General features: G+C 54.7%; 1 protein-coding gene across 2 annotated transcripts in view; it reads left to right on the top strand.

The window, feature by feature from the left end:
* Positions 1–18,415, top strand: part of ASS1 (argininosuccinate synthase 1) — a 48,518-nt gene extending 30,103 nt beyond the window's left edge. For both annotated transcript variants that reach the window (XM_066366898.1, XM_066366899.1), the window contains exons 13-16: positions 7,748–7,879; positions 12,899–13,055; positions 16,646–16,711; positions 18,132–18,415. In XM_066366898.1, the coding sequence (XP_066222995.1) occupies positions 7,748–7,879; positions 12,899–13,055; positions 16,646–16,711; positions 18,132–18,177 (401 nt within the window). In that variant the 3' untranslated portion in view covers positions 18,178–18,415. The remainder of the gene's footprint in view (positions 1–7,747; positions 7,880–12,898; positions 13,056–16,645; positions 16,712–18,131) is intronic.
* Positions 18,416–24,435: the final 6,020 nt, after the last annotated feature.

Here is a 24,435-nt window from a genome sequence, read left to right as displayed (position 1 = left end):
GTGGGGGAGAGGACGCAGCCCCTGCCTCTCTCCTGTGGTTCTTCTCTGCTGGGCTATTATGGAAACAACCTAATTGAAACTCTCTCGGGAAGGCCTTGTAGGGAACAATGTTACTAATTAGCTGCTCCCTTTTATCTTCTCTTACCTTTGTCTCTTACCTATATTAACGTCTGATTAAATGTCCCTTTGTCTCAATCTGCCCTTGGGAGCCGGCCCATTGTAAACCGTCTAAGGCAGATCCGGGAGGGAGCGTGGGGAGCCAGAGGCCAGCACCCTCATTTTATAGATAGAGAAAGCAAACCTCGTAGTCACAGGCACATCACTGGCAGGACCAGGACTGATGCCCCAGATCCAGAGAGGCTCAGAGCTGAAGTCTGCGGCGTGGCCCATCCGGGTTCTAGCCTGGGTATGTAACAGCAGGAACTGGAGCAGTAGAGATGCTCCACAAATACCTGTGGCCCCAGGAAGATGCTGAAAGGACAAGGCAAGCTATGCCCTCTGGGAGCTGTCTGTGTGGCTCAGTGGTATCCACTAAAGCACCTATTGTCATGCCCTTCCCCTGCCCTTGGCAGGCATCACTAATGGATTGTGGCTGTGTCTCAGTGTTTCAGGCAGTCACGACCAATCAATCAGGATCGAAACACACGATGGAAATGAATTTCCTTATTGGAAAGATAAGGACTGGCCTGAGGGTCACTCTGTGAAAAGGCATCACTCAGGAAAAGCCAAGCGAACTTGAACTGAAGAAGGAGGTGGTGATAAGGGCCTGGTCTGGGCTATTCTAGGAAGACATCCTGGAGGAGGGGGTGGCAGAAGAGACTTCATCTGGTAAACTGTGGGATAGAGAAGGTGGGTCGAGAGTGGTAGGAAAGGTAGGAGGTGTCCCAGGTGGCCCGTTGGGTCTGATGGGGGCCAAGCCCCTAGAGACCCAGGAGAGGCTGGTGTAGAGGGGCCAGGCTTTGGTGCCAGACTTGAGTCTCCACCCTGCTTCCGTCACCATCGGGAAAGCAAATTTCACTGCTCTGAGCCTCAACTTCTTCATCTGTGAAACGGGTTGTGTGCGGGTCAAAGATAGAGAGCTTTTGACCCACAGTCGATTCTATGCCTGATTGGTAGACTCTACCTTTTCCCCAGAACTGGGGGCACATTCATCATTGAAGGTTGGAGCCGTGAGGTTGGCAGGCAGTTCTGACTCCTTTGGTAAGAACACCACCCACCTGAGGAGTCCATCCGGGGAGGGTGTGCGCGTACCTGTGGGGACTGTCCCTGAAAGCACAGAATATAGTCAGAATTGTACGGTCTTTGGGGAAGACAGTTAGGATTCTTATTCCAAGAACTTGCTGTGTGATCTTAGGCAAGTTGCTTTCCCTCTCTGCTACTCCAATGTTGTCATCTTCCTCTGGAAGTTCTAACTCACCTATTTTCTTTCTTGAGTTGGGGTTGAGGGGTGGGTGAGACAAAAAAAAAAAAAAATTGCTTCCTAATTTTAGGTGATATCCTGTTTTTATTTCTCCACTCCCAATAATTCAGAGAGAGAGAGAGAGAAAGAGCCAGGCAATAAATTGGGACATTATGGATTCCCCCACGATGAGGTTTTATTAAGTCTACAGTAATGGGAGAAGCTGTTAATTGCCAATTATATTGAGGGCAGAGCAGGAAGACTATTGTCTGTATCTTGGTGTACAAGGGGAAAATGTCATTTGTATTGATTTTACAAAGTTCTACGATTGAAGTTCGTTAAGGGCTTGTTTTGTTTTGTTTTCCAGGGGTTGGGGCGTCAGGGAATTGAGCAGCGCTAGTGCCCCCGTTTCTGAGGGTGGCCGGCGCGGTGGCGCTAGGGTTCATGGGGTCAGAGGGCAGGGGGCGGGGGAAGCCGCAGATGGAGTAGCTTTCGCTGTATTGTGGCTGTTCACATTGTCATTATCACATTATCTTTTTAACTCTGGAGGGGGGCTAATTAAGTGAAGTAAATGAAATCAGTGGGGAGGAGAAGGGGGGCGAGGCAGGCACGGGAGGAGAGCAGGGAAGGAGCCGGCGCCGTCCTTCGTCCCCCGCTTACCTTCGCTCTTCTCCCCGCGTGCCCCCCTGGGTCCCCCCCTGCCTGCTGCCCCCTCTTCTCCCTCCACGCCCTCCTTCCCCTCCCCCTCCCCCTTCTCCTCCTCCTCTTCCCTCTCCTCTTTCCCTTCCACTCTCTTCCGTTCTCCCTTCACCCGGTTAACCCATCTCTCCCACCCTTCCCTCCTCACTTCCTCCTTCCTCCTCTACCTTCCGGCTAGGAGGGAACAAGGGCGGCCTGCCCACCTACACACCTGCCTGCCCACCAGAAGCTTGGTACAGATGAAGCCTTCCAGGTGGACAGTGGAAGGAGACCTGTGAAGCAAAGGCTTCTGTCCTCCCAGAGGTCCACCCTGATTCCTAGGGTGGGGGCTCCAGGAGCCTAGAGGATAGTTAGAGTCCCACCATCACTTACCTCCCCGTCACCATGGCAACCGCCTCTCTGCTTGGCCCTGGGTACCTAACAGGGGAACCCTTGGGCTCCAGCCAGCCTTCCTCCTTCCCCTGGCGTTTCCAAACCCCTCCCTCTGGGTACCCGCTTTCCCAGAAGACCAGAGCCTCTGGTCCAGGTGCCTTCCCACCCACCCCCAGCCCTGACCTCCTGCTGAGTTCAGACCCTACTCAATTCTGCCAAATTGCTCAATCTGGGCTAACCTGGCAGCCTCGGGAACAGATGAGAATTTAAGCAGCAGCAGCTGTTTTCATCCCCACCTCTTCCCCTTCGGTCCACTTCCCCCCCACCCCACCCCCGTCCCCACCCCCGCCCCCAGCCCTTGGCAGTAATTATGGTGTGATTGAAGCCACTCCACAGAGAACTGCTGACACCTCTGTCTTTTTCCTGTAAACACGGGGAGATGAAAATAGACACTTGGAGCCGCTGTGCGTGTCACTCGAAGATGTCTGTTGTCTCTTCCACTGCGCCGCCGAGGCACGCCTGTCATTTCCTCCTTCTTTTTGCTCAGTGGTTTGTATGCCAACTGTCAAAAGCCCCAAATCCATAGTCTTTTAGCATCAGGTTTCTGTCACCCGTTTTTTTAAAGTCATTTTTTTCCTCCAGAAGAGATACATAGAAATCATCTACTCCTACTCCTACCCCTGTAGAGAGGAGAGGGAAGATCTTAAAATGCTCTCTCTCTCTCTCTCTCTCTCTTGCTCTCTCTCTCTCTCTCTCTCTCTCTCACACACACACACACACACACACGACAGCACAAACCTGCAAACAAGCTTTTTGATCAGTCACAATTAACTTTAACACCTTAGACAAGGAGCAGGCATGTTCATTGTACCGCCGTGGGTCATGGCTGCCTCTTCCCGGCTTGCCCACGGCTCTCCCTGCAGCTGCCTGGGAGGGAAGGGCTCAGGGGCAGGTAGCTCTGCCCACTGGGCACTCAGCTCTATGCCTGGGGAACAGCTGCGGTGGGGCAGCGGCGAGGGGGTGCCTGGGCAAGGCATAGCCTTCCTGGGCTGGCAAGTCTGGATGTTTCTCCCGAACTCTGCCCACCACTGGCCTGGTACGCCCTCTCTGCACTATTGAGAGCTGACGCTGGGGAGTTGGCTACAGTGTTCTAGAAACAACACCGTCAGTGTGCACGCCACCACGGGGCGGGAGCAGTGTGTCTGGGCACTCACCTCCAGGCAGGTGGAAGTTAGAAGAAACCGTCTGGTTTTCCTGGTTGCCTGGGACTTAGAAGGGGGTTCCGAGGCAGGTGCAGGCCATACGGCAAAGCTGGGCCCTCTCTGTAAAGGTATAAGCGGCGTGGGCCAGCTGGCCCAGTCAAGGACAGGAAAACGGGGGGCAGCCAGGTCCCCCGGGAACGGAAAATGAGCTCCCCAGCTTTTGGCTTGCCCGCGATGGCGTGGCACCACTATCTGTGCCAATATAAGGACAGGCTTTGTAAGTTTCTGGGGTTTTCCAAAATGTGGCAAAAGGAATCGTCAGAAGGCTGCTTCCAAACTAATGAGTATTGAGTTCTTCATCTGTATAGTCTGTGCCCGGATGACAAGACCAGTGGGCCTTGGTCATTATCTTGCTCTAAGTGACTCTGGAGAAGTTACTTTATTCTTGGCGATCAAGTTCCCAGAATAACTGAACACTTAACCGCTTCAACGTTGGGGTTATTTCTGCCGTGTTGGAGGCAGGTATTTCCAAACGTCCTGCAGGATGCATCTGTCTTTGTCGACAGACTGCCGAGCCATCGGCCCTTCCTAGGTGCCCTGGGGCCATCAGGAGCCACGCGGCAGGTGCCCTGCTGCCCGCCAAGGAGCAGCCCCAGTTCCCGTGCTGCCTTCTTGCTGTTTCTATAGGTTTTCTCTGTCCCGGCCCCGCCCTGCTCCACGCTGTCCGCGAGTGCTTTTCTCAACCATCCGTTGGTCTCCACCTCCATCTCAGGCTTTCTAGCCGCTCTGGGTGGTGTCTCTGCGGAAACGGATGGTGAGCCTGTTTGAACTGTGTTTATGAGAGTAAGGAGGAGGCGGCCCTGGCCGGTTGGCTCAGCAGTAGAGCGTCGGCCTGGCGTGCGGGGGACCCTGGTTCGATTCCCTGCCAGGGCACATAGGAGAGGCGCCCATTTGCTTCTCCACCCCCCACCCCCTCCTTCCTCTCTGTCTCTCTCTTCCGAGGCTCCATTGGAGCAGGGATGGCCCGGGCGCTGGGGATGGCTCCTTGGCCTCTGCCCCAGGCGCTAGAGTGGCTCTGGTCGGGGCGGAGCGACGCCCCCTGGTGGGCAGAGCATCGCCCCTGGTGGGCGTGCCGGGTGGATCCCAGTCAGGCGCATGCGGGAGTCTGTCTGACTGTCTCTCCCTGTTTCCAGCTTCAGAAAAATACAAAAAAAAAAAAAAAGTAAGGAGGAGGCAAATGAGGGCCTGAGGAGCTCCCAAGGGACGTTGGTCTTTTTCTGCTGGGGAGGCCATTCCCCCCCCTCCAGAGGTCACAGCTGGGTTCAGGACAGCCACTGCCAAACAGGTAAAACGGGACAGGCTGTTCTGTGGAACACTGTAATCATATCCATGTCTGTTCTCTTTGACGTGTGTGTGTTTCCACCCCTCTCCCCGAGACCGGGAACCTCGGAGCCACCATGAGAACCCAGGTCCTTCCTCTCGGCCACAGCATTTCTCAGACTTGCGTGTTCCCTCTGCTGAGCACTTGATCACTTTGCCAAAGGCCCCGAGAGACCGCCTGGAGCAGAGACGGGGAACCCAGACGCGGGTCTGTGCACCTAGGACGAGTCATTTCCCTCCCCGGAAACTCGAGTCTCTCCATCTGTAAAATTAGGAGGCTGGACCAGATCAGCCTTTTAAGGACTCCTGGGGGTGGGGTTTACAGAGAGGTCCCTGCTCCCCCCGCCCCCCACAGGGCCCAGGCTCTCTATTCTGTATTCTGGGTTCCTGCCTGAGACTATTCGAGTCCTGGGTTTGCAGGTATCTGTCAGGAGAACGGTGCCAGGGGGATCCTAAAGGGCCTTACCTTCAAGTGCTGGCATTTCTGTGATGCCCAGACTCGAAGATCAAGCACTGCAGGGGCTCTCGGGGGAGGATATTGCTGGCTAGTCGCATCGACCCAGCCCATGTCCCCTTTGGATTTTAGAGTTGAAAACCAACTCCTTTATGGTTTTTGCATTTTTTTAAAAAAAAGACCTTTTTAAAATTGCAGTGAAATATACATAGCATTAAGTTGGCCAATGGGATCGTTTTAAGGGTTCGGTTCAGTGACACCAGGTACACGCACACTGTTGTGCGGCCATCACCCATCTTCCCCAACTGAAACTCTGCGCAGTGACCGCTAACTCCCCGGCCCCTGGCAGCCAGCATTCTCCTTTCTGTCTGTGACCTTGCCTTCTCTAGGGGCCTCATTTCTGTGGAATCCTATAGTGTTTGTCCTTCTGTGACCGGCTTCCTTCACTCAGCCTAGTGTTTGGGGTTCATCCATGCTGTAGCGGGTGTCAGCATTCCCTTCCTTTTTCTTTTTTTTTTTTTTTTAATTTTATTTATTCATTTTTTAGGAGAGAGAGAGAGGAAAGAGAGACAGAGAGAGAGAAGGGGGGAGGAGCTGGAAGCATCAACTCCCATATGTGCCTTGACCAGGCAAGCCCAGGGTTTCGAACCAGCAACCTCAGCATTTCCAGGTCGACGCTTTATCCACTGCACCACCATGGGTCAGGCCCCCTTCCTCTTTATTGCTGAACAATAGTATTTCGTTGTGCAGCTAGACCACATTTGGTTGATCCATTCGTTCCTCTACTGGTTGACATCTTGGTTGCTTCCACCTTTTGGCTGTTATGAGTGATGCTGCCTGCCCCGAACATGGACGTGCGAATCCTTTCTGTTTTACTGAAAGACGGTGGTGGTCCATTGTCAGGAGAACTGAACACATGCCCCTTCCATGCTGTGACATGATGTGGTGGGAAAGAAGGCAACTTTCGGGGTAACATATGTGGGGAGGGCAGCAGGTATTGCTCCTCCTCCCCCGGGACAGTGAACACGGGGCTGTTTGTCCGAGGTCAAGCTGTACACGCTGACCTGACCTTGACTGGAGAGGCCGCAGTGCTGGGCCCATGGGGGGTCAGGCCGTGTGCGCATGGGCAGCCCCCCTCTCGGCGCCTTGGTGTCCTTACGTGGAGTGTGGCGTGTCCTTACGTGGAGTCTGGTGTGTCCTTACGTGGAGTATGGCGTGTCCTTACGTGGAGTGTGGCGTGTCCTTACGTGGAGTGTGGCGTGTCCTTACGTGGAGTATGGCGTGTCCTTACGTGGAGTGTGGCGTGTCCTTATGTGGAGTGTGGCGTGTCCTTACGTGGAGTCTGGTGTGTCCTTACGTGGAGTATGGCGTGTCCTTACGTGGAGTGTGGCGTGTCCTTACGTGGAGTGTGGCGTGTCCTTACGTGGAGTATGGCGTGTCCTTACGTGGAGTATGGTGCTGCTCCAGGGACCTGCCTCCGCAGTCTGCTTCCTCCCGTCTGGTCCAGGCAGGCTGTTTAGCAATGGAGGGATGGTGGGGTACTTAGCAAGACGGTGGGTTTGGGCCCCTGTGGCCGGCGGACCCACAGCGCAGCGGACAGCATCAGTCAGGGACTCCGAGCCTGGAGTCGGTTCCTGGCTCCACCTCGGGCACGTTGCTTCCAGGCAGGCCTCCGTCTCCCCACCTGTGCGCTGGGGTCAGCGCGGGGCATCGCACGCTGTCCCGCTCTGCGGAGGTCAGGGCTGCTCTGCGGAGATGCGACTGCGGAAGAGCCGGCGGCTGGAAGCGGCCCGTGCGTGCACACGCGTGCACACATGTACACAGCCGTCCCCCTCCCCTGGCTCCCCGGCGGAAGGGAGGAAGGGATATTTGGGGCCCTGGGCTCCACCGTCGTCGGTTTAATTACAGGTTTTCAGCCGCGGGCCGGTGGGCACGCGTTGGGAAGGAGGGGGAGCCGCTCCAAACCCTGTCATTTTCCAGCGTCTGCGGGCCTCTTCAAAGGGGGGCATCCAGACATTTTCTCCGCAAGCCGCAGAGTGGACTGTCGTGGCCCCAGCATGAACATAATGACAGATGCATTTTGCAGCAAGCTGGGAGTGAATGGGTCCGACCGGCTTGTCTCCTGTCAGACGAGTCATTACTATTATTATTATTTTTTTTTTTTGTCATTTGCTGACAGTTTGGGTTTCATGTGTTTCTCTCTTTTTTTCTCCTTTTCCCCCTGCCTGGAAAAATGGCTAGGTATCTACGAGACCCCAGCGGGGACGGTCCTTTACCACGCTCATTTAGACATCGAGGCCTTCACCATGGATCGGGAAGTGCGCAAAATCAAGCAAGGCCTGGGCTTGAAATTCGCCGAGCTGGTGTACACCGGTGCGTAGTGCCCGCGGCGCCCTCCCCAGTCCCGCCCTGCCCCCTGCCGCGGCCTGAAGCCAGCCGGTGGAAGAGGGTCAAGCGGGGATAAGGGACCCGGGAGCAAGGGCCTGCCCTGTTCACAGGGTGTCAAGGGAAACATGCCTCTCCCGGCCGCCCCGAGGTGTTCACTGTCCCCGCCACCTGCAATGTGGATGACTCCAACGTTGCATCCTGTGTCACCCCCAGAGTGGGGTCCTCCCAAATTTCCTAGAACTACAGCCAGCTCCTTTTATTTATTTATTTATTTTTATTTTTTATTTTTTCTTGTATCTTTCTGAAGCCGGAAACGGGGAGAGACAGTCAGACAGCGCCTGGGGCAGTGGCCAAGGAGCCATCCCCAGCGCCCGGGCCATCCTTGCTCCAATGGAGCCTCGGCTGCGGGAGGGGAAGAGAGAGACAGAGAGGAAGGAGAGGGGGAGGGTTGGAGAAGCAGATGGGCGCTTCTCCTGTGTGCCCTGGCCGGGAATCGAACCTGGGACCTCTGCACGCCAGGCCGATGCTCTACCACTGAGCCAACCGGCCAGGGCAGCCAGCTCCTTTTATAGATAAGGAAACTGAGGCTCTGAGCAGAAGGCGCTTGTACAAAGTTACCCGTGGAGAGTGGCCTTGCTGGGTTGGACCCCCGGCCGGGCATCTCCAGGCAGAACCTGGAGCTGCTACCTGACCTGCCTCAAGCCAGGGGACAGCTGCCCTGACCATGAACTCAGCCCCAGGCCTGGGCGGGTGCATGAGCCAAACCTTAACTGGGAAATCCCCAGGAGAGCCATGTGCCCGGCCCACATGTGCACTGGCTAGGGGGTGACGTTAGCACGCAGTAGGGCTGGGTTCCCATTATAGGAATCTCAGAGCCCGTAAGAAGTTGTTTGGGCATGGTCGTGCTCATTCGTTGACGTGTCAGCCAGGGCTCTTTCTGACCTACCGGAAGTTGAGTCATTTCGGCAGAGACCGCGTGACCCACAGAGCCCTAAACACTGTCGGGTCCTTTCCAAAAAATGGTTGCTAACCTGCAACCATTTTTATAAATGTCTGTGACATTTATATCTCCCTAGTTAGAGAAATCACATCAAACAGCCTCTCTGAGCTGTTAGAAGGACAGGCTGCTGCCTGAGGCCAATCTTGACACCCATAGGGGCCTGGATATCAGGAGGACCCGGAGGAAGTTAATGTTAATAATAGTAACTCCTTGGTTAACCCTCCACTGCTCTCGCCTCACCCCCATACTCCGCCCTGAGGTTTTGATTTGGGGGGGGGGACCGCCTAATTGCTGTAACTCATCTTGGGATGTCAAGAAGACTTGTGGTTATTGGCTGGCATTATTTCTCCCTCCCACTGTTTCCGGCAGCTTTGAAACCGAGTCACCCCCCCCCCCCCTTCCCAGGTACAGGCAGGTGTTTAAATACCATTGTCTCCTGCAGACTCTCTTGCTCTGTGAGGTGTCAGTGCTGGAAGGTGGATTTGGGTTACAAAGTGGGAGAGTCATTATTAAGACATGGCAGGCTGGATGGGGGGTGGGGGCAGAACACCTGGCCAGGCTGCTCCTGCTCAGAGGTGTGCCCGGAGGCTGAGTGGGGAGCAGGTCGCCAGCCTCCCGCCCACGAGAGAATGGCTGGCACCTCTCCTGCCGTGGGACTCTGAGCTGGGCACTGACAGGTGTTACCTAATCTCAGCTGCACAGAGGTGAGGAAACTGAGCCCCAGGCAGGTAAAGACACTTGTCCGAGGGTTCACGGCCGCTGAGAAGTGGCTGTGCACCCAGGACGGGCTGGCTTCAGAGGTCAAGTTCTCGGCCTCAGCATACACTCCCAGGGGAAGGGGAGGTGGGCTGGGCTGTTAGCAGGGGGATCAAGGGACTCGGCGCGGCATGCACAGGGAGCCCCGGGCGTCTGAGGCACAGCTTGGCTCTTGGCTGTGGGCTTGGTACCTCTCCACCAGGCCACCTGGGCTGTATTCTTGCTCTGTCGTCCACCGAGCCCTCTAAATCCCAAAATGAGTTACAGTGATGAGGAGGTTTCAAAGCACATAACACCTCAGGGTGGGAGAAGGGGATGAGGCGAGGGCACTGAAGGCTTATCCCGGATAGTTATTATTAATATTCATTTTTCCAGGTGCCCCCTGACATCCAGGCCCCCATAAATGTCAAGATTGGCCTCGGGCAGCAGCCTGTCCCCACAACAACTGAGAGAGGCTGTTTGAAGTGATTTCTCATGTGTTTCAGACCCAGAGGTTAGCTGGTCCTGTGCCTTGGTTTCCTCATCCCGAGTGCGGGGATAATACCTCTGCCCGAAGTGGGGACTAAGCGCACGGATATACAGCACCTAGAGTAGTGCGTCCGGTTGGGGCTGTGTTCTTGGGTAGGTCTGTCCCCTCCCTGAGCCTCAGTTTCCCCTCCTGTAAAATAAAGGGTACCAGGACAGGTCTCTTCCCGGCCCTATCTAGTTCCTGTGGTGGTGCATGCCACTCTGGTGTGGCGTACGGCTTCCTCAGGACCCCTGTGGTCTTGGGGCACCGATAGGGAAACTGAGGCACGGGAAGGTTTTTCTGCCTCAGCCCCACTCCTAGATGCCTTGGTTACCATGACCACTGTCTCTCCCTCTCCTCTTGCCCCATCCCCACATTTCCCGGTCAGCCTGTATGGGATTTGTCCAGACCCTCTCTCTCCAGGGGCAGCCTCTGTCCTGAGGCCCGGCCCCCACCCCACAGGACCATCCTGGCGGAGCCCCAGATTTCAGGTCCATCTCCTGCAGGGGGCGTACTCATCTCCTCTCTCCTTGCTGAGCTTCTTCAGCAGTAAAATGGGTGTAATGTACAACGCACACAGAGGATGACATTCCTGTCTGTACAGTGCTTGGCCCAGCCTCAGGCCCCACCCACAGCCCATCCACGGGGCTAGGACAGGCGGGGTCTCCCCCTTGCAGGGTCTCCCCCTTTGCAGAACGCCAAGCTCACTGTCCACACGCCACTGCCCCACCCCCCACCCGGGCTGGGTCTGCTAGGAAAAGAAATCTGAGCTTAAGACCCCCATGGGATGAAGGCAGGAGATTCTGAGATAAAGCCAGGGGCTCCCCACGGAGGGTCTCTGTCCCCTTTCTTGTCTCCATCTACAACCTGTTGGCCAGCCTGGGAACTTACTGGTCTGATCATCCCGACTTAGAAAGGTAGGCAGGACCGGGACACTGGAGCATGGCAGGGGTGGGGCCACCAGGGCCCCCTGTCCCAGGGGGCTGGACTGGAGCCCAGAGCGCTGAGTCGGAGCTCCAGACTCGAGATCTCACTGCGTGACTTTGGACAGGCCCTTCCCGTTCTGGGTGTCTGTCTTCCTGGATACGGTGAGGGCTGGCAGAGACCGTGTTCGTTTCTCAAGTGTAAACAGCTCAGAGTTTGGCCTGCAGCCTCTCGCGAAATCCGCACAACCCCCTAGAGAGTGGTTAGTGATGTTATATCTCATTGTGCCCACGGGGAACTGAGGCACAAAGAGATTATTCGCTAGTCAAGGTGGAGCTGGGATGTGAACTCAAGCGACAGGTTGCTGGAAAGCAAGAACCCAGCCTCTTCCCTCCCTGCCTGGCCCTCCCCCACCTCCGCAGGCCACCGGCCCCCACCCCGGAGAAGGCCTGCCCCCCACCCCCGTTTGCACTGAGAGCCTCAGCACATGCCCCTGGAGGCCAAGACCTCCAACAATAGCTACAGACCCGGGGCTGACCCAGCCCTTTATCAGGGCAGGAGATCTCCAGCCATCTGGCCCCCGCAGCTGCCCAGGTGGGCTCACCTTCCCGGCTCCATTTCAGGGAAATCCTACCCCTCTCCCTGTCCTGTCCCTCCCCCAACCCTGGCCAGCCCGCCTGCTGGCCCCTCAGCAAAAACTAGAAAGGAGCCGCTATCCGCAGGCCTGAGCCTGCACACAGGGACTGAGCACACGGCTGTCCCTGGCCTTAGGGCTCTGGGGACAGGACCTGGTAAGGGAGGCAGACAGCAGCTGTTTCCCAGGCACTGAGGTGTTCCAACCACAGACAGGAAAACTCCACGGTGATCATGAGAAGAAGAGTCATTACCACTCGGGCCAACTGAGGTCCGACTCCAGCCCCCCACTCCAGCCCGTGTGACCTGGGAGAAGTGTCTGCCTCCCTCCTGTCCTCCCCCAGAAAAGTGAGAGGCTGAGTCTCTCCGGGGACTCTTTATGAGGAGTCAAAGAGCTAGCCCAGGTGAAGAACTCAGCACAGCGCCTGTTAATATTCCATTTGCGAATAAAATATTAACAGTATGTAGAAGACAGTTCACTGATGTCCAAGGGGGCCTGCCTGGCCCGAGGGGTGGGCTTCTTCCCAGCTCTTGGCCAAGACGCTGGGCATTCATAGCAGCCAATGAGCCCAGGGCTTCCAAATGCAATAAACCCACTCGTCCTGGGAGAGGGAGCCTGAGTCACACCTCTCAACAGATGAGGACACAGAGAAGTGAAGGCCACATACACAGACTCTCCTTGACCCCCAAACTGCCACCCGGTTGCTGGGCACCCCCACCGCAGGCCCTGGGTGCCACGTGCCTGAGTCTTAGTCTCCTGCCTGGTAACTAGCTGTTGTCCTCGTAACACTGGGGTTCCTGTGGGCAAAGCACGGGGTCCCTTTGCTGCTGTGTGCCTAGCACCTGCCCACAGTCCTCCCGGAATGGCCTGAAGTGGGGGGTTAGTGCCCCTCCTCCTGGCCCTGTGGGGTGACTGCATGGCAGAGACAGGGCGGACTCCATACCCACATGTTACAGGATGAACCCATGGGCTTGCTCCTTGGTGTGGTCATTTACAAGTGCGCCTGGTGCCAGGACCCAGCGGTGAGGCCCAGTGCCCTCCCCCAGCCCTGGCTGAGGTGGGCAGCCCAGCGCCGTCCACTGGCCCTGGCCTGAGGTGGGCAGTCCAGCGCCCTCCCCCAGCCCTGGCTGAGGTGGGCAGCCCAGCGCCCTCCCTAACGCCGTGACTCCTGCACCCCCTCAGGTTTCTGGCACAGCCCCGAGTGTGAATTTGTCCGGCACTGCATTGCCAAGTCGCAGGAGCGCGTGGAAGGCAAAGTTCTGGTGTCTCTCTTCAAGGGCCAGGTGTACATCCTCGGCCGGGAGTCTCCGCTGTCCCTCTACAACGAAGAGCTGGTGAGGTAGGTGACCCTGTACCTGTCCTCCATGCCGGCATATGTCCTGGTGTCCAGTGTCGCTTCTGACTGGCTTTCTCAACAAAAAGGAGGGCGCAGAGGAGACATCAGGAAGAGTGCCTATACATCCCCCCCTCTGCCCTTGTGGAACTTCAGGCTGGAACTGGGAAAGGTGGCACCGGGGGCTGTGGGGAGATACAGGGGACTCTGTCTGGGCATGGCATTTGGCATGTGGACAAGCACATCATCTTTGAGCTGATCCCCAAAAGATAAGCGTATGTCGGGCAGGGGCTCGACGCCTTAGAGGAGGCCAGGACGTCTCGGGCTCGACAAGAACTCGAGGGGCTGGACCGTGAGGGCCCGGGAGCCAGCTCTTAAAGGGAAGGAGGGGATCGGGCCTTCTGACAGCCCTAGAGCATGGACGTGAGGGAGAGGAGAGCTGTCGAGGGTGGCCGCCAGGGCTCCCTGGGGACATGTGGGTGGCTTGGACCAGGGAGAGGGTCCGAGAAGCAGACAGACTTGGCAGATATTTCAGAGGTGGAATGAAGAGGGCGTGGATGGAGAGGGAGGCAGAAAGGTCCGGAACCACCCCGGGTTCTCTGGCACGAGCCACTGGGGTGTTCTCAAGGGAAGATCACACTTCTGAGGGTGGGTTTTCTCTGAGAAGGGCCAGGAGAACTATCTGGACGTACGTGCGGGTCTGGAGTTGAGAAGTTGGGTTGAGTTCACTGGGCAGTGGTAGACGTCTTGGTGTCCTCTGAAGCCAGGAGGGGAATGCAGGGGAGAGAGAGTCAGGAGACAAGAAAAGGGCCCAGGACAGAACCTGGACGGCCTTCCTCACAAAACGCCAGGCCGGGGCCCCAAGGAGGACCCCGGTGGGCTGGGTCCCCGGTAGCCGGCAGGTGCCCATGGATCCGCTGTGCCCGTGTTTGCATCGTGAACAAGAGCGTGGCCTTCACTGGGGAGCGAAGCCTCAGTGTGGAGGTCACCTGGCCCAGTGAGAGGTGGGGACAGACCCCTGTGGGACCAACAGCTGCGCCTGACTCGGGTCCCGGGCCCAGCGTGGCTCGCGCGCAGGCCAGCTCTCCCCTCCCCGGGGGCCAGGTGAGAATTACAGTCCGAGTTTTGTTTGGCAGTCAATATAATTTTTCTCTCTCCCTGTCTTTGCCATGTTGAGTTCCTGCCCCCCCATCCCTTCAATCTTTCCAAACACTTTATAAGCCATAAATATAACCGAGTCAGTTTAGATCAGTCGGGGTAAATGTCAAATTATCTTCTCTCTTTCTCTCTCTGGCTCTTTCTTCCCTCCCCCTCCAAATCAACAGCCTCTAATAATCTGTCCAACCCTTCATTAAAGCCTTAGAGTCTCACTCAGGGAGATTAAATGAATAAAGTAAAAAGGGAAAGGGGAAAAAAGAGAGAAAAGCAGGAGCATTTATTCTCACTGTGTCTCCGACTATTTCCCTTTTCTCTTTGATTTCTACATCGCTGACTTGAAAGCCCTTGAGTGACAGCGTCACAGGGACCAGCGAGGAAGCCGCGAGAGGTAGCAGGACTGGAAATGCCGCGGCACAGTAGGTAGAAAGTAACGTAATTATAGAGCAGGTCAGAGCCACTCGAATGAACAGAAATAAAAGCACAGAGGTTTTCTGTAGACCGTCAGGGGAGGTAAAAAAAAAAAATCATTGTAAACTCTTTTTCTACACCCCCCCCCCCACAACCCCAAACCACAGTTTTAAAAAAGAGGTTTTTCGGTTCCTGAGAAACACTTCTGGAATCATGTCGGCAGCCCTCGCGGGACAAGTTGGCCCCTGAACGTGGGCCTCAGCTTGCAGGGCTGTGGGGCAGTCCAGAAGGGCCCATTTGAGGACCGGGGGGGGGGGGGGCTTGTTTTGACATGGGAGAGACAGAGACGGAAGGTCAGTTGCATAGGCCAGGATGTGGGGAGGGGCTCCGGCCTTCTCCCTGTCCCACTCCCCACCAGCCTGAGCACAGGGGCCCTTGCACAGGGACAGTGGGAGTGAGGCTGGTGTCCTTGGGCTGATGCTTTAGCTCGGTCCAGTTTTTCCTCTGCCCAGTGAGAGGTGCCAAACTGCAGACCCCCTGAAGTGTGACATCCCGTCCTGTACAGGGAACTTGCTGGGTGGCTTCAGCCAGCTGAGCCCTGGAGGGGCCCGCAGAGGCAGAGGAGGGGAAAGGGTGAGGGCGTGGGAGTCCCCTGTGCCAGCTTCCAGGCCCCTTGAAGGTCAGGGTGAGGGCACGGAGGTCAGGGCAACAGAGCCCATGTCCTGAACAAGTTTGGGGTGGGGGCAGAGACCCATTTACTGTTGTTGTAAAAAGTCCACAAAGAGCCAGTCAGAGGCACAGCCTCAGGGTGGCGAAAAGCAGAACCGATCCCCTCTGCCCTCCCCCTCCCCAATCTCACCTCTCCCAGAGAAGGCTCCTGAGGGGACAGGCCACCTTCTGGTCATGGAGAACCTTGAAACTGTTGTGTCCTGAGGCTGGAGTTTGGTAGACATGAGGACAAGGGGCTGATTCAGGGCAGGACATAAGAAGGGGCCCCTGCCCGTGAGAAAGGGGAGGGTCCCCCTTTTCCCTGGAGGCGTGGAGGGTGGCAGTGGGGAGTCACATCTGAGACCACAACTCCCTGAACTTGTCCTCAAAGAGATGATCACAGTCGTGATTAACAGATGGGTGACTGATCGCAAGGGGGCTGTTCTTGTCTTGCTCCTGTTTCCTCAGCACGTGGCACAGCTCCCGGCAGGTAATAGGTGCTTAATAAATATCTGAATGGATGAATGGATGGATGGATGGATGGATGGATGGATGGATGGATGATGAATGATGAGAGTAATAGTGAGTCCTTTCTATACGCCAGGCGCCGGCCACATCATTTTACGGGGAGCCCCGCTTCCAAGTGGAAGATGAGCCCAGAGAGCAGGCAGGGGCACTCGCCCTGAGCTCTGTGGTGGGATGGGGGTGGCCCTAGGACGCAGACAGAGGTGGCCGGGCATGAACGACTACAGCGGGGAAGGGTTTTGGAAGGCAGCCGAGTGAGAGCACCCAAAAGACGCAGAACTGTCCAATAGGGGAGGTGGAAACCACAAGTGGGGAAAACTCTGTCCCGTGAGTCCAGCTGTGGCGGACCCAGAACTTTTCCTGGCCCTCTGGCATGGCGTGGGTGTCCGGGTGTGAGAATGGATCAGACAGGGTCTCGCTGGTTGAACCGACAAGGCAAAAGGGTGACAGTGGGCAAATCCTCCCGTGAGTGGTGGGCGCCTCCCTGCTGCTGGAGGGACGCCCGTGTGCACACCCAAGGCTGCTCCCATGTGCAGCCCCTGCCTCCCAGGCCGGCAGGCCCCTGGACCTCACCAGCTGTTCCTGGGCACTCGGAGTCCCCATATCCCCGGGGGCAGAACTGGTTCTGATGTGTGTCCTCAGTGCACCCACCTAGCGCTCTAGCCTTTAGATCTCCTCCAGCGAGCACTAACCTTCCCTTCCGGTGGGTGCAGCAGCTGTTCCTGGTGCCAGAGGTCCCTCAGGTGCCAGAGGGCAAGGCCTGGGGGTGCTGACCGGCTTGTGCTCTCTCCTTGCAGCATGAACGTGCAGGGCGATTACGAGCCAATTGATGCCACTGGGTTTATCAACATCAACTCCCTGAGGTGAGAAGCTCTGGGCTCCTTCCCAGGTGTGGGGAGCAGACTTGCTGGGACCTCAACCACTCTGACCCCTGCTTGCCCTCGACAAGCTCCGCCTTCCCGGCCCTCCACCCACAGCAGCCTCAGGGCCTGCTGTGGACTCAGCCTGCTCCCATTCTCAGCAGGGCCAGAAGGCACACCTGTGACAGCCAAAAGGGTCCTGGGCACTTGGGTTCCAGGTTCCAGGGTCCTGCCCTTTGCCTCTGACATTTACCGGCAGCCTCTCCAGCTGTGTGTGTGTGTGGGGGGGGCCACGAGGAGCCCCTTTCCTGGGCAGATTGGAAAGGAGCCTCAGACGGTCCCCTGGCCTGCTACTGCCTTCATGTCACCATACCTGAACTGCAGGTCCTGCTGGAAGCCATCCTAGCCATGTGGATCTCCGCAGCCCAGTGGGGAGGCACACATCTTAAGCTAGTCAGACCTGGGTTTAAATCTCAACTGCAGTGTGGTCTCAGGCCCCTTCAGAACATGCGGGAATCCCTCATGGGATTATAAATCATGCCTGCCTCACAGGTGCAAGGAAAGTTTGATACGAATTCATGAAAATCAAGCACGTGGCCCAGACCCTGGCACGCAGTAAGAGCCTGGCAGCATGGGCTCAGCCTGGGCGTGGCCCCAGCCTGGGCGTGGCCCTGGGGCTGGCACGCACAAGGGCAAGCCGAGTCATTTATTGCCAGCAGCTACCAAAGACTAAGCCACTCCTAAGTTGTCTCATTTAATTCTCATACAAATTTGCGACTCCAGAAACAGGCCCAGAGTGGTTAAGTCACTTGCCCACGGTCACACAGCAAGGAAGCCGTGGAGCTGAGTCCAGAAGGGCTGTCCGTCCAGCGCTGGGTTCTTAATCACCAACTTCCTTCTCACGGGGCTTAGGTTTGGGAAGAAGGCACGAGTCTCCCTCCTCTCCCTGACACATGCCCCGACAACACAGCCACCATTTTCTCCCAGAGCCGGACTCTTGTCCCTGGAGCCAAGACTGGGAGAGGCACTGAATCCAGCCCTACCACCCTGGGCACGCTGCCCTCTGACAGTCACCCACCTCCACCTCTCTGCCTCCTGCGCCCTCTGTTTGTATTTTGCGACTCTAAACCTTTTTAAACGGCTCCAAACACACTGGCTTTTCATAATGGCCTCTTCATTTCTCCCATTGCCAGTTAAATGCTTTGTCTTCAACAATGACAAGCAATGTTTTCCCTCTAAGATAAATTAATTACATTATCCTGATTGGAGGGCAGGAGAGGGAATAGAGGAAGAAAAAGACAACTTCAGTCACATCTTAACAAACAGCTACCCCCGCCACCCCGGCTCTGCCTGAATTAATTGAACTGAGTGCATGTTGTTATTGTTCATTTACATTCTTCTTTGTATTGAATCTGGTTTACAGGCTGAAGGAATATCATCGCCTCCAGAGCAAGGTCACCGGCAAATAGACCAGCTGACAATGAGGAGCTGGGCCTCCTCACTTTGCCCATCTCCCAAGTACAGGCACTAATTGTCGTGATAATTTGTAGTTGTGACTTGTTCTCCGGGGCGGGGCTGGCAGCGTAGTGGGGGTGCCAGGCCCCAGCTTTGTTCCCTGGTCCCCTGTAGCCTACAAAAGTGGTCAGTGAAGGGAAGGGTGGGGGGGTGGCTACGGTGGGGAGCTATAAAATCACAATTTAAAGAAAAGATACATTAGTCTTTTGTTTATTTCTGCAGACATAGGGGTAAGAGTGTGCGAGCATGCGCGCGCGCATGTGTGTGTGTGTGTGTAGTCAATCATGCTTTTTCTTAGACCAACCTTTGTGTTTTCTGATTTAAGTGCTCCTGAAGGCCACCTTTTGCTTGAGAAGCTGTTTATCTGGAAGAATCAACCCCTCTCTCCTCCAGCAAAAAAAAACAACAAAAAAACCCAGGGAATCCAGAAGTGCCCACCTGGGTCCCACCCTGGCCCAGCAGCCTGCCATTTGTCACCAACTGTGGCCCTTTGACGTGTGCCAGGGAAACCAAGGAGAGTTTAGGTGACATATTTGGGAGTCATTCTGCCCACAGCTCACAGTGAGCCCCAATAATGGAGGCCATGACTGACCACGGAAGTCTTCGCCACCGTGGCTGGGTGGCCTTCAGCAGCCCCAGTCAAAGAGGAGGAAAAAGAGAATCCCAAGGAGAGGGGAGAAGAGAGCAGATACAGAATTGAGGGGACACTTTGGGTGTCCCCCTGGCCCACAAGCTTCCTTCTATCACTCCACAAAACAGGGCCCCCCACCTAGCCGTTTGTACTATGACCCCGCCCCCTCGGTCATCTCTGATTGGAACGCCCTGTATACCAAACCAGAGAGCTGGGCCAATCAGAATCTCTCTTCCGGCCATTGCACCTGGAAAAATGGCCAGAAGTGAAGACAAGTACACTTAGACATGGTGGGCTGCCTCACACCGGGAGAAGCAGAGAGGGAGAAGCAAGAGGGAAGAAATGGGAAGGGTGATCTAGGTTCTTAGCATCCCAGTTCCCTTCCTGGTACACGGCGTGGAAGCTGGCAGCATTTCTTAACCCGGATTCTCGGAGGCACCCCGGTGTTCTCATAACCAACCACCATCTAGGGCTTAAATGGTGAGAGAGTCACTACTACTCACAGCCAAAAGCGTCTTTACTGGGATGACTTGAGGCGTGCTGGTGGCTCTGGGCCGGACCCTGGTTCTGACCTCTACCCCACTGCCTTTGTCAGTGAGGGTTTCTGTCCAAAGAAGCTCTTCCGTCTTGCAAACTTTTTTCTCTGATTTTAAAAGCTATAACCGAATTTCTCAATGACTGTTAACTTGGTGGCAGGCACTTGACTACGTCCTTTATTCACACTAACTCGTTGAATCTTCAAAACAATGCTATGGGGTTCTGCGCTTTCCAGGGGAGGCCACTGAGATGTGGCAAACCTGATTCACCCTCGTTCGCTCAGCTAGCAAAAACCTCGCCTCGCTGACCCCCAAATCTTGTGGGTTTGTGTCCTTCGCCATTGTGATAGGCTTCCTCTGCCATAAAAAACAGCCCTACAGAAATAACTATCACCTGTCATCTTACCACCCAGACACAAGCACTGCTGCCTTATACAGTACTTAGTGTATTTCTAGAAGTTCAGTCATGTTTCCATGTGTGCAAATATTGTTTGCAGAATTATTAGCTTAAACTATTTTAACAGCAAGTGTCGTGCCCTGCTCTTAAATTTTAACATTTAAAATTTTTTGGCCCTGGCCAGTTGGCTCAGTGGTAGAGCGTTGGCCTGGCATGCAGAAGTCCCGGGTTCGATTCCCGGCCAGAGCACACAGGAGAAGCGCCCATCTGCTTCTCCACCCCTCCCCCTCTCCTTCCTCTCTGTCTCTCTCTTCCCCTCCCGCAGCGAGGCTCCATTGGAGCAAAGATGGCCCGGGCGCTGGGGATGGCTCCTTGGCCGCTGCCCCAGGCGCTAGAGTGGCTCTGGTCGCGACAGAGCGACGCCCCGGAGGGGCAGAGCATCACCCCCTGGTGGGCAGAGCGTCGCCCCCTGGTGGGCATGCCGGGTGGATCCTGGTCGGGTGCATGCGGGAGTCTGTCTGACTGTCACTCCCCGTTTCCAGCTTCAGAAAAATACAAAAAAAAAAAAAAAAGATAAAATTTTTTTACCATGATATCATAAGTCATTTTCTACATCAATAAAAATTCTTCTTAAACTTTTAACAACTGCGTAATATTCCATTATATTGATACCCCCTTACTTACCTAACCTTTCCCTATTTATAAATTTAGGGGTTTTTTTGCATTCTAATTTATTTTCTTACCTTTTGTTGGGTTTAATTATTTTTCGTAGTTGGTTTATTAACTGTACTTTTTTTTTTTTTTTTTTTGCCTTTTTGGTGGTTTCTCTAGAGCAGGGGTCAGGAAGCTTTTTGGCTGAGAGAGCTATGAACGCCACATATTTTAAAATGTAATTCCGTGAGAGCCATACAACAACCCGTGTACATTATGCATCATCCAATCAAAATTTGGTGTTGTCCTAGAGGACAGCTGTGATTGGCTCCAGCCACCCACAACCATGAACATGAGCAGTAGGAAATGAATGGATTATAATACATGAGAATGTTTTATATGTATATTTTTAAAATATTTATTTTATTTTATTTATTCATTTTAGAGAGGAGAGAGAGAGGGAGAGAGAGAGAGAGAGGAGAGAGAGACAGGGGGGAGGAGCTGGAAGCATCAACTCCCATATGTGCCTTGACCAGGCAAGCCCAGGGTTTCGAACCGGTGACCTCAGCATTTCCAGGTCGACGCTTTATCCACTGCGCCACCACAGGTCAGGCGAGAATGTTTTATATTTTTAACATTATTATTATTTTTTTTAATTTTTTTATTTATTCATTTTAGAGAGGAGAGGGAGAGAGAGAGGAGAGATAGAGAGAGAGAAGGGGGGAGTAGCTGGAAGCATCAACTCCCATATGTGCCTTGACCAGGCAAGCCCAGGGTTTTGAACCAGCGACCTCAACATTTCCAGGTCGACACTTTACCCACTGCGCCACCACAGGTCAGGCTATTATTATTTTTTTTAATTAAAGATTTGTCTGGGAGCCAGATGCAGCCATCAAAAGAGCCACATCTGGCTCGCGAGCCATAGGTTCCCGACCCGTTGCTCTAAGGTTTACAATAGGTATCTTTAACTTCCTGCAGTCAACCTTCACTCAAATGTAATATAAGAATCTTACAACAGTACAATCTTAGAGCATTTTACTTTGTGCTTCTGTTATCGTCTATTATTTCTACCAAACTCGCAATACATTGATATTATTTGTTTTAGATAGCCAAGTATTTTTAAAAGATTAAAAAATAAGAAATGAGTGTGTTTTATATTTATCCTTGTGGAGGACTGGTAGTGGTTCTCTCATAAATGTTTTATAGACTTCACCAGGGAAGCAATCTGGGCCTGGAATTGCCCTGATGAGATGCTTTTAAAGTATAAATTTAGTTTCTTTGATTATATAGGGTTATCCATGTCCATTTCCTCTTGGGTGAACTTTCGGTAATTTGTGTCTTTTGAGAAATCATCCCATTTTATTTAAGGTGTCAATTTTATTGGCATAAAGCTTTTCATATTTTCTTATTATCCTTTTAGTGTCTGTAGGGTTAATAGTGAGAGCGCAGGTACTTAGAGAATCATCCCAATACGCCAAGGTTGCAGGTTCAATCCCCAGTCAGGGCACGTACAAGAATCAACCAATGAATGCATAAGAAAAGGGGAACAACAAGTTGATGTTTTTCTCTCTCTTTCCCCAGTGCTGTGGTAAGGCTGTTTGAAATCACAGGGTTAATTTAAAAAGGAAACAGAGAATGCCTTTCTTCTCTTAAATTTATGAGGGCATGTTGGGCACATGAGAAAGCCCCAAGCCACCTGGGCTGCCCCCATCACAGCACCAATGGCAGGGGCCAGCCGGAGTGTCTTGCTCGTCTGATGAGAGCGCTGGGCTGTGACTACTCCCTGCCCCCAGGTATTCTCTGAATGAGGGAACGAGTAAATGAATGAAAAAGGCTGCACCTGTCTCTGCTCCCTCACTCTCAGCTGATTTCTATGAAGGCTTACAGCTCACACGTGGGCAATGTGCCCTGCCCCGTGCCGTGGGGGTTGGGGGGGCATGGCAGCACGGGTAGGGAGGGAACACACACAACTCTGCTCTCACACAGCCTGCCCCCAGGGCCCAGTATTCCCATGTTCAGTGCCAAGGTGCCTGGAACACAGGAGAGGGAACAATCGCTGGCTTGAACAAGGGGTCAAGGGGTCACTGGCTCAGCTTGAACCTCCAAGTCAGGGCACATGTGAGAAGCAATCAATGAACAACTAAAGTGAAGCAACTACGACTTGATGCTTCTCATCTCTCTCCTCTCTTTCTCCCTGTCTCTCTCTCTCTCTTTCTCTCTGAAATCAATTAAAAAAAATAGGGAGGCCCTGGCCGGTTGGCTTGGTGGTAGAGCGTCGTTCTGGCGTGCGGAAGTCCCGGGTTCGATTCCCGGCCAGGGCACACAGGAGAGGCACCCATCTGCTTCTCCACCCCTCTACCCCTCCTTCTTCTCTGTCTCTCTCTTCCCCTTCCGCAGCGGAGGCTCCATTGGAGCAAAAGATGGCCCGGGCGCTGGGGATGGCTCCTTGGCCTCTGCCCCAGGCGCTAGAGTGGCTCTGGTCGCAGCAGAGCGACGCCCCGGAGGGACAGAGCATCGCCCCCTGGTGGGCGTGCCGGGTGGATCCCGGTTGGGCGCATGCGGGAGTCTGTCTGACTGCCTCCCCGTTTCCAGCTTCAGGGAAAAAAAAAAAAAAAAAAAGTAGGGAGAGAGAGAACAGACCTTAGGAGCTGCCAGCAAACCAGGCTGCTAGGGACCAAACTAAAGTCTCAAGGGAGGAAGGGTAGAGTCAAGATCTGTCACCTCCTGGCCCCATGGCTTCTACTGTCCGCCCATCAGGCCGTCCTCCCCCAGCTGCAGCCTGGCCTGTCACTTCCCACTCCCCATGGCCCGGCCAGATGTCTCTCCCCTGGAGGCTCTAAGCTGACCGTCCTTTCTGACCATCACAACTTTCCTCATGTGAAACTGCCCCTCTCTGCAAATGCCCCCCTTGAAAGTAACGAGCTCATGGAATAAAGGTTCAGAGGCTAGGCCTCAGCCAGCCCCGACCGGCCCACCTGGGCGGAGCCCGCGTCCATTTCACCTGGATCTGGAAGCGCCCAGCTGCTGCGGGGAGGAGGCTGCAGGGCCCTGGCGGAGGGGCCAGGCGGACCGCTGATCTGCACGCCTCTCAGGCTGGGGATTGTGCTCGCCTGGGGTCAGCACAATCGATATCTCATCTGCAGCTCTCCTAGCGGAAGTGATGGCTATTGGAACATGGTAATGGGTGTTGTCTAGTGGAAGAGACTAATCTTCCCAGCTGTGGAGGGCTCCGCAGGTGGCCTGTGCGGCTCACCGCGGCCACCGGGGCTGTCCGGGCACTTTTAAAGCCACAGCGGCCTCACTGCATGCCGCTGTCCATCCCGATTTCCCCAGCAACTTCCTGGCACCAAGCCCCCAAGGTGACCCCCACCCAGTGTTGCTCTCTCTCTGAGCGCACACTGGGAGACTGAAGCTGATGATTTGCCCAAGGTCGCACACTCAATCGAAAGAGAGCAAAACCTAAAATTCTGTTCTCCAAACTACTCATCCAGTACTACCCAGAACGCCTGCCATGGCCAACCCGTGGCCATGAGCCGAGCTTCGCCTTTAAGTATATATGTCGTGGTTTCCTACCAGCTGGCCCGATGCTTCTTGAAAACACTTAGATTTCAAATGCCATCGATGTTGCCACAGTCCCCACCCCTCTCTTACGTCTCACACTCAACCAGCTTCACTCATTTCATCCCCTGTCTAACCTTGGGTTAGTAAAACTGAAGTGCTGGCAGAGCAGAGTGGGGAGGAAGAGAATCAGCCTTCCCACCTGGAGAAGTGCCCCCACCCAACGCCACAGTTTTCTTTATCTCGACTCGCAGGACAAGGGGGCTCAAAGGCTGTGAGCCCCATGACGGCAAGGTGGCACCTGTCTTGTCCACTGCTGTGAGTGATGCTCAGGACACATTTTAGAAATTCTCACTGAGCAGCTGCTATGTGCCAGGCCCTGGGGACACATCAGTCCAGCGAACACAAAGCCCTCTATTTTAATGGCTTCAAACATGCC

This window comes from Saccopteryx leptura, chromosome 2 (assembly GCF_036850995.1).
Source record: "Saccopteryx leptura isolate mSacLep1 chromosome 2, mSacLep1_pri_phased_curated, whole genome shotgun sequence".
NCBI classification, from domain to species: domain Eukaryota; kingdom Metazoa; phylum Chordata; class Mammalia; order Chiroptera; family Emballonuridae; genus Saccopteryx; species Saccopteryx leptura.
The sequence above is the reverse complement of the archived record's forward strand: the minus strand, read 5'-3'. Positions and strand labels throughout refer to the sequence as shown.